At 43.5% G+C, this 9,617-nt stretch overlaps 1 protein-coding gene and 1 pseudogene across 2 annotated transcripts; one reads left to right on the forward strand and one right to left on the reverse strand.

The window, feature by feature from the left end:
- Nucleotides 1-1,063: 1,063 nt before the first annotated feature.
- On the forward strand, nucleotides 1,064-7,966 carry XCR1 (chemokine (C motif) receptor 1). Of its 2 annotated transcripts, XM_011981077.1 has the most exons (3): nucleotides 1,321-1,389; nucleotides 6,493-6,614; nucleotides 6,792-7,966. In XM_011981077.1, exon 3 carries the CDS (start codon nucleotides 6,823-6,825, stop codon nucleotides 7,822-7,824), a length of 1,002 nt encoding a protein of 333 aa, XP_011836467.1. In that variant the 5' UTR covers nucleotides 1,321-1,389; nucleotides 6,493-6,614; nucleotides 6,792-6,822; the 3' UTR covers nucleotides 7,825-7,966. The 2 variants fall into 2 exon arrangements, with proteins under 2 accessions (XP_011836466.1, XP_011836467.1); XM_011981076.1 differs by lacking the exon at nucleotides 6,493-6,614 and having other exon boundaries at nucleotides 1,064-1,389.
- LOC105540433 lies at nucleotides 4,587-5,444 on the reverse strand (annotated as a pseudogene).
- Nucleotides 7,967-9,617: the final 1,651 nt, after the last annotated feature.

Here is a 9,617-nt window from a genome sequence, read left to right on the forward strand (position 1 = left end):
GAGTTCAAGGCAATAGTGAGCTAGCTGATCATGCCGCTGAATTCAGGCCTGGGTGACAGAGTGAGAGCCTGCCTCAAAAAAAAAAAAAAAAGGAAAGGAAGAAAGAAAGAAAGAAAGAAAGAGAGAGAGAGAGAGAAGAAAGAAAGAAAGAAAGAAAGAAAGAAAGAAAGAAAGAAAGAAAGAAAGAAAGAAAGAAAGAAAGAAAGAAAGAAAGAAAAGAAAAAAGAAAATTTAAAGCGTTTGTGTGTCAAAGGGCACCATGAAGAATTAAAAAGGAACCCACAGAATGAGATAAATTATTTTTAAATCATATCTCTGATAAAGTTCCAGTATCCAGAATGTAGAAATAACTCTTAAAATTTAATAAAAAGACTAATAACTCAAATTTTTAAAAGGCAAATGTTCTGAATAGACACTTCTACAAAGAGATACACAAATGACCAATACACATATAAAAAGATGCTCAAAATCTTTACTCATTAAGGATGTGGAAAAACTGTTTCCTACTGTTGTGGCTTTTTCACTCCTGTTGTGTGGTGAGTGGGAGGGAGTGTTACAGCTCTTTTACTCCCCCGACTGGTGAGCTCCAGGTTCTTGTCCCAAGACTAAGAAAAATAAGGCACACAGATACTGAAGAGTGAATAAGGCAGAGTTGGATTTATTAAGCCACAGAAAAGCTCTCAGCAAAGAGAGGGGACCCAAAAGAGGATTGATAGCTATAAGGCTGAGTCACAGGTTTTTACAGGCTTAGAATAAGGAAATACATGCTGATTGGTTTATGGGTAGGCTTGGAAAAAGCACTACTCAGGAAGAGGTACAATAGTGTAAAGAACCAATTGGGGGCTGAAGTGAAGGCTTGGCCTGAGACCTTGGCCCAGGACCAATCAGGGGCTGATGTGACATTACACTTTATGCAAATGAAAATTTGGCCAGCAGCTAATCACAGAAAGATAGGTATATGTAAAATAGGTAAAAGGTAAGGACCAGTCGGGAGGAAGCGTGTGAAATGAGACAAAGGCGCGCCAAGGACAGAGATATGTGTTCAAAAAAGGAGTGGGATTTTTTCATCTGGATGCACAGAGTAAGGGTTTCTATTCAAACATGCAGGCTCTTTTCTTTATCTGGGGCTTGCACCTTGATTTTCAGGCTGTTCTTGGTTTGAAGAAGTTCCACCAAGGATCCACCCTAACTGCCTGCCTGACTGGCTTCTGCCTTGCTCTTTTCTTACTACCTGTCTCTCTCTCTGGCATCTTGGCTCCCTCTGAGACTGCTCCCATCCTCCTCCTCTAGCCTTCTGGGCAGGACAGGTGTTTCAGTTTCTTAAGAGAAATATGAAACAGAGAAGCACCATTTCTGCCTCAAGACGCATGTAAGGAGGTATAGATTCAGGTGAGTTCCTTTACAAACATTTTAAACATACATTTTCCTTTAATTGTAATAGCCTGTATCAGGAGTTCTTAAGCTTTGCTGCACATCAGAACCACCTGGAGGGCTAGTAAATATGCTGATTCCTGAGCTACCTCTGGAGACTCTGATTCCTTTGGTGTGGGGATTTCCCAAGAATCTCTTCAGAAAAGCTGATCTGGGCTGGGTGCAGTGGCTCATGCCTGTAATTCCAGCATTTTGGGAGGCCAAGGTGGGCAGATTGCTTAAGTCCAGGAGTTCCAGATTAGCCTGGCAGATTTCTTGAGTCCAAGAGTTCCTCACCTAACATGGTGAGACCCTATCTCTGCAAAAAATACCCCCCCAAAATTAGCTAGGTGTGGTAGCACACGTCTATACTACCAGCTACTCAGGAGGCTAAGGTGAGAGGATCACTTGAGCTCAGAAGGTTGAGATGTGATCACACCACTGCATTCCAGCATGGGTGACAGGGCAACACCCTGTGTCAAAAAAAAAAAAAAAAAAAATCAAAGAAAAATTGTCTGGGCTCAGTGGCTCACACCTGTAATACCAGCACTTTGGGAGGCAGAGGCACGTGAATCATGAGGTCAGGAGATTGAGACCACCCTGGCTAACACGGTGAAACCCGGTCTCTACTAAAAATACAAAAAATTAGCCAGGTATGGTGGTGGGCACCTGTAGTCCTAGCTCCTGGGGAGGCTGAGGCAGGAGAATGGCATGAATCCAGGAGACAGAGCTCGCAGTGCCAAGAGTGCACCACTGCACCCCAGCCTGGGGGACAGAGCAAGACTCCATCTCAAAAAAAAAAGAAAAGAAAAGAAAATGGATCTGGGAACCATACTTTGAGTAGACCTAACATATAAATAATATTTTTCTTATGCTGAAAGAAGTAGAGAGGTTTATTTGGCTACATATCTTTACGTAAGGCCTTGTTATTACTGGTGGTTGTATAATTTAGAGCTGTCTTTCTCAATCTAATGTATATTGTACTCCAGAAAGCTAAATTCACTCCCTTAGAGTTGAGGTGGGCCACAGAGATGGGGAAGGGGAGAGACAACCAGCAAAAGGGAGCCAGGCCACTGAATGTAACTTGGAGAGGTTTGAGATTTGACATCATCTTCCTTTTTCTCCCCAAAGCCTTCCAGGCCCAGAACATGACTGCCTCTGAAATTTTGGAGTAAATGAATTAATAACCAGCAAAAAGATGAATGATTTTTATAGATGTACAATATCCCTTTTATTTCTAATTTGCTGAGAGTTTATATCATCAAAGTGTGTTGAGCTTTGTCAAATGCTTTTCTACATTTATCAGAAAAGATCATATAGTTTTTGTCTTTATTCTATTGATATAGTGACTTAAATCGATTTTCATGTATTAAAACAATCTCACTGGGATAAACTCAACTTGGTCATGTTATATTATTCTTTTAAAATATTGCTGGATTTGATCTGCCAATATTTTGTTAAGAATTTTTCTATGTTCTTGAGGAATATTGTTCTGTAGTTTTCTCTTATTGTAATTTGTTGGTCTAATTTTGGTATCAGGGTTATTCTGGCCTCATAAAAGGAGTTAGAAAATATTCCATCCTTTATTTCTGATAGTTTGTGTAAAACTGGTGTTATTTCTTCCCCAAAGGTTTAAAAAAAATCACTAGAAAAATCCTCTAGTTCTAACGTTTTCTTTGTGGTAAGGATTTATAGTTAATTATATTTCTATAACAAATGTAGGGTTATTCACATTTGCCATATCATCCCATGTCAGTTTTGATATGTTGGATTTTAAAAGAAATTCATCTATTTCATTTAAGTTGTTGGATTTTTTAACATACAATTGATCATAATATTTATTTGTTATTCTTGTAAAGTCTATAAGATCTGTAACATATTTCCTCTTTGTTCTCAATCAATCTAGATAAGGCTTCATCAATTTTTTGGTCTCTTTCTCTCTCTCTCTTTCTTTTGAGACAGGGTCTTCCTCTGACACCCAGACTGGAATGCAGTGGTACCATTATAGCTCACTGCAGCCTGAGGCAGGGATTCTCCTGCCTCAGCCTTTCAAAGCGCTGGAATTATAGGCATGAGCCACTGCTCCTTGCTGATTTTATCAATGTATTAAAATGTTGTCAAACAACCAATTTTGATCTTGTTCATTTTCTATTTTATTTCTTTTATTTTTATTAATGCCTTCCTTCTACTTACTTTGAGTTTAATTAGCTCTTCTAATTCTAGCTTATGTCACTGATTTAAGTCTTCGATTGTAGACGTTTATTCTTTCTAATACGAGCATTTAAAGCTATAAATTTCTCTCCAAGTACTGCGTTAGTTGCATTTCATGAGTTTTGATATGTGGTATTTTCGTTATTATCAGTTCAAAATATTTTATACTTTGCCTTTTGATTTCTTCTTTGACTCAGATTCTTTAGAAGTCAGTTGGGTTTTTTTCAATAAAACACAATTACTTTATTGATTCCTTACAATCAAATACTGCCAGCTAGCATTACTTCCACTCATGCATCATCAAAAACAAAGGATATTTCCTCCTTGGTATTTTCAAATGATGCATTATACAATAAACAAAGTTAGAACTTAAAATGCACCCTGATTAATTATGTAAACTGCTAATTTGCTTAAAAAAGCATAACTAACAATTAAGATGTATATCTTACAACAAATAAGGTGTGGTAAGATACACACCTTAAACAAACAAAATGGGCATTAACAAAATGCATACAGTCAATACATGATAGAAAGCATGTTTCAAATACAAGGCAGCCCCTCAGGCCACCATATTATTTAGGTTTTGCATTATCATTTATGGCATTATAGATTACACATAACATATTTTATACATTTTAACCCTGAAGATAAGAAAAATAATTGTTGCTTGAAAAAAAATTATTCCAGGTAGCCATTTGATTTGTATCAGGAGAAACTGAACCTCCATGAGTTTAGTGTCTGTCAAATTGGAATCATTAGCTCAAGTCAGTGAATGAGATATGCAACACATTTCACAGTGACTGTTTCCCAAGTCCTAGCAATGCCTCTTCTCCCATAGTTCACCAGAAGATTAAGCATTTCCGGGACCAGGATGCCCCTTCTATGTGGTTTTCCCATTTTTTTTTCTGCTGGATTAACTATTATTACTGTATTAACTCTTCTCCCCTCTTCTGTGGCCTTCCATTTTAATTATTAATAAATCCTTTCAGAATATTCTCAGGAAGTTCCATAAGGGGAAGTTCTGGAGATGTAAAATCCAAGGGAGGAAAATTGGGGATTGGAATGTCTTTGGCTTTCCCGGCATTTGCTGCAAACTTCTGCCAGGTTGAGGAGGCTGTAGCAGTTTCTGAATGTGGTGGCAAGCTCCGTAACACTGACATTTCTACAAAATTAGCACCTACATCCAGCTCCTTTTCTACTGGACCTTTTTAGAAGTCTGGCCTTTTCAGCCTTTAGTTATTTTCTTTCCTTAATCTTTCATTCTCAGCTACAAGGAATTCCACATGCCTCTTCAAATCTGCAATTTTGGTTGCCTGCTCCTCTATATTTGATTTATCATCTTCTGGGGCTTTGCTTCCAATACATAGCGCTGCTGGCTCACTCTTTTGCTGAAGTAAATATAGTAGTGTGTCTGGATCCTTGCCAAAGATCCGCTGAATCTCAGGCAAGCGTTTCTCTGAGGAAGTACTGTACTGAGAAATGGAGCTCTGGCCCTCCACATCCTCAGCAGAGGGTTTGTGAGATGCCTGAATATGGGTAGCCACATCCTTGTCTGTGTTCTGCTAGGCTTTCAATCTTTCCTCACGCTGGGCCCTTTTCCATCTCTCTTGGATGAGGAGGAGCTGTTTCATGTGGCTATCTTTTTGCAATTCCAGTGAAAGATGAGCCTGCTCAGACTGTGTCAGCTTCGTGGCTTCAGAAAGATATGCCGCAGCCTTTTTGTGACAAGAAATAGCCTCTTCGTATTTGCCTGCAGCTAATAAACGGTCTGCTCGTCTGCTCTGTTGATGAGCCAGGTTAAGGGGTCCTTCCATTACTTCCATAGACAGCAGCGGCCTTAGGAAGCGCAGCGGTGGCGCCAGGGAACATGGAGGGCACTGTAGGCCAGCGCGACGCAGCCGCAGAGACTGCGGCCTCTCTGCGCCCCTAGAACCAGCAGTGGGCGCAGAGGGAGCAACAATCTCACCACTTCCTCCTCAGGCCCCCGCGCCGCCGGCCCGCCCCCTGCGCCGCAGCCGCCGCCACGCACGGCGCCATGACGTCACAAGCGCTGGGGTTTTTAAAAAATTATTTCCAAATTATTGAGGCTTTTCTTGATATCTTGGTGTTGATTTCTAATTCCTTTTGGGTCTTTTATATAACTTTTCTTTCTCTGCTGAGATTTTCTATCTCTCCATTCATTATGAATATAGTTTTCTTTATTTCCTTGAGAACAGGTATAATGGTTACGTTTTGATACATATTTACAAATTCCAACATGTGGCTCCTCTCACAGGCAGCTGCTTGGTTGTCTTTTCTTTTGAGTGTGGGTCATGTTTTCCTATTTCTTTATATGCTGAGTAATTCTGGATTGTGTCCTAAACATTGTTATGTTGTGTAGACTCTGGATTTTGTTTCATTTTTCTGAAAAGTGTTGATTGGTTGTTTGGTGTTTGTCTTAACAGGCATTTAAGTTGTATAAATAAAAAATATAATTCTAAGCCCCACAACTAACGGAATCGACTCCTCAGCCAAGGAAGGGCATTCTAAAGAAACACTAGTTCAGGCCATGATGGGAATAGGTGGTCAGACATGCCTCATTATACTCTCCTCTTTTTGTAATTCAGCACAGCTGACCAGCATTAACATTAAAGCAGTCCTTAAGCCTGATAAAATAGACTCTTTGTAGCAATAAGATACCAACATGACAAATAGACATATTTTGAAATGGTCCTGCAAAGCTATCTCTTGTGGGGAAAACACATTCTGTAGAGAATCCCCTTCCCATTCCAGGTCTTTTCTCTGATCCAGAAGAGAAATAACTAAGAGTCTGGCATCTTTTTTGGGTATTTTGTTTGTTTGTTTTTGAAATGGTTTTTCTCTGTCACCTAGGTTGGAGTGCAGTGGCGTGATCACAGCTCTCTGCAGTCTCGCCCTCCTGGGCTCAAGCAATCTTTCCCCACCCCCCAGTTTCCTGAGTAGCTGGGACTATAGGCATGTGCCACCATAACCGGGTAATTTTTAAATTTTTTGTAGAGACAGAGGTGTCACTATATTGCCTGGGATGGTCTCAAACTCCTGGGCTCAAGCAATCCTCTCCCTTTGGCCTTTCCAAAGTGATGGGATTGCAGGTGTTAGCCACTGTACCCAGCCACCACATGGCTTTAAACTCCATGTCTCTATCATTTCAGATGCTCTAAACGTCCCTGCCATCTGGTCCAGATGGAGTCCTCAGGCAACCCAGAGACCACCACCTTTTTTTACTATGACCTTCAGAGCCAGCTGTGTGAGAACCAGGCCTGGGCCTTTGCTACCCTTGCCACCACCATCCTGTACTGCCTAGTGTTTCTCCTCAGCCTAGTGGGCAACAGCCTGGTGCTGTGGGTCCTGGTGAAGTATGAGAGCCTGGAGTCCCTCACCAACATCTTCATCCTCAACCTGTGCCTCTCAGACCTGGTGTTCGCCTGCTTGTTGCCTGTGTGGATCTCCCCATACCACTGGGGCTGGGTGCTGGGAGACTTCCTCTGCAAGCTCCTCAATATGATCTTCTCCATCAGCCTCTACAGCAGCATCTTCTTCCTGACCATCATGACCATCCACCGCTACCTGTCGGTAGTGAGCCCCCTCTCCACCCTGCGCGTCCCCACCCTCCGCTGCCGGGTGCTGGTGACCACGGCTGTGTGGGTAGCCAGCATCCTGTCCTCCATCCTCGACGCCGTCTTCCACAAGGTGCTTTCTTCAGGCTGTGATTATTCCGAACTCACGTGGTACCTCACCTCCGTCTACCAGCACAACCTCTTCTTCCTGCTCTCGCTGGGGATTATCCTGTTCTGCTACGTGGAGATCCTCAGGACCCTGTTCCGCTCACGCTCCAAGCGGCGCCACCGCACAGTCAAGCTCATCTTCGCCATCGTGGTGGCCTACTTCCTCAGCTGGGGTCCCTACAACTTCACCCTGTTTCTGCAGACACTGTTTCACACCCAGATCATCCGGAGCTGCGAGGCCAAACATCAGCTGGAATACGCCCTGCTCATCTGCCGCAACCTTGCCTTCTCCCACTGCTGCTTTAACCCGGTGCTCTATGTCTTCGTAGGGGTCAAGTTCCGCACACACCTGAAACATGTCCTCCGGCAGTTCTGGTTCTGCCGGCTGCAGGCGCCCAGCTCAGCCCCAATCCCCCACTCCCCTGGTGCCTTCGCCTATGAGGGTGCCTCCTTCTACTGAGGGGCCTGTGGCGCTGCAGGAGCAGGTGGACAGGGGACTGGAATCGGGGTCATGGAGAAGTGGGCCTGGAAGGAGCACTGCAGAACACATCACGGTGGGGACGTCACCTCCGCTGCAGGCGTGCAGTGGAGATGATTCATTACACCAGTGGGTCCCGCCAGCCTCTTATCTGCGGGAAAGTGGCTTCCTTCCTGGGAATTTTATACTGCCATCCAGAAAAACATTTCTTGAACTCTGAGTTCACCTTGCACGCTCCTTCATTTAGACGTGTGTTTCTAATCAATGCTTGGTTCAGAAGGTTCTAAGACATGAAAGGATTCTGGGAAAGGTGCTTCCTTGAAGACTTTACAGGGCCTAAAGCTCAATGTGTGTGATAACTGCATGATGCTGACAGCACAGTGCCTCCCTTGCCTGACTGTAGGGTTGTCCCAACTGGTTTATTCACTCTGGAGGCGCCTGGCTCTGTATTCCTCAGGTACTGCTGGACGAGGCTGTCTGGAAGACAAAAGTCACCATACCCTGAGATAAGCAAGGTCATGTTGAAATCTGGATTCTAAAAATCCACAACTAGACTGGAGAAATGTTCTGTATCCTGGATCCAAGTCCTAGTCCATGAATTGGCCCTTAAAAATGTAGCTCATAAATATTTGATTGAAGGAATGAATATAATCAGTGCTGCCTTCTGCACTAAGATAATACAAAGATGAATGAGATACAGTTGCTACCCTCCAGGGACCAACAACCCAACCCCAAAGGCTCACCTACCTTGGTGAACACCCAACTTGGTGAAGGCATCTAGGGTGGACTCCTCCAACATCTCATCCTTCCCAGGTGGATAGTGAGCTGATTTCAGACTTATCACTTTGCACCTAAAGTGTCCTCCTCCTGTTTGGTGGATGGTGCTAGCTTCCCCCCACCCACCCACACTCCAAACCTCAAGTCCTCTTGGAGGCCTGTATTTTCTTTCTCTCAACTTCCACAGCCAGGTCCAAAGGACTATGCCTGTCTAGTGGCTTTCAGAGTTGACTCATTCTTGCTATTGCACGCCCACGGTTTCATCCCTGAAACAGGGCCGCACTTTCTTGGCATCTCCGCACTGCTCCTCTCTTTCCCCATCAGGCTGTCCTCTGCCCTTACGCCAGGTGCTTCAAAACCCTTAGTGATTCCTCATTACTTACAAATAAAGTCCATACACTTTAGCAAGGCTTTCAAGGCCTCCACAATCCGATGCCAGCCAACTTTTCCATTCTTATTTCACTCTAAGCCTCCTCCCCACAGCAGCTTGGGATCCAGCCCCAAAACACCACTGGCCTTCTTCCAGACACCTATCTCCCCAATACCCTACCTCTAGGCATTTGTCTTGCTGTCACCTGGGTCTGGAACATGTTCTAGCTGACAGGCCAACTTCTCCAGGACACCCTCCCCAATCTGCAAATTAGAACACTCTCTGGGTTGTCATGGGATTCTGCTTGTCCCCTCTAAAATAAAACAACTTTGTGTTGCAGTTATACACATGCAATGTCTTATCTCCCTGCCCCATCAGGCTGCAAGCTGCTTGGGGACAGGAACCTGGTGTTGAACCCCAGTGTTCTATCACTGTGTGCTCAGTGGGAGCAAAGAATCAACAGCTGATACTATCCTTCAGATTTATGCTTCTTGGGGAGCCATGCCCTGGAGCACACTTTACCTTCTTTGTCCCAGGATGCTTCTCTATAAATATTTACCTTTCTTTCCTAGTCAGCACTCTCAGAGAGTAGTAGAAAGAGAGTAGGGTGTAATAGTAGAGAGATTGC

The sequence above is a fragment of the Mandrillus leucophaeus genome, unplaced genomic scaffold (assembly GCF_000951045.1).
Source record: "Mandrillus leucophaeus isolate KB7577 unplaced genomic scaffold, Mleu.le_1.0 Scaffold22, whole genome shotgun sequence".
Taxonomy (NCBI): Eukaryota; Metazoa; Chordata; class Mammalia; order Primates; family Cercopithecidae; genus Mandrillus; species Mandrillus leucophaeus.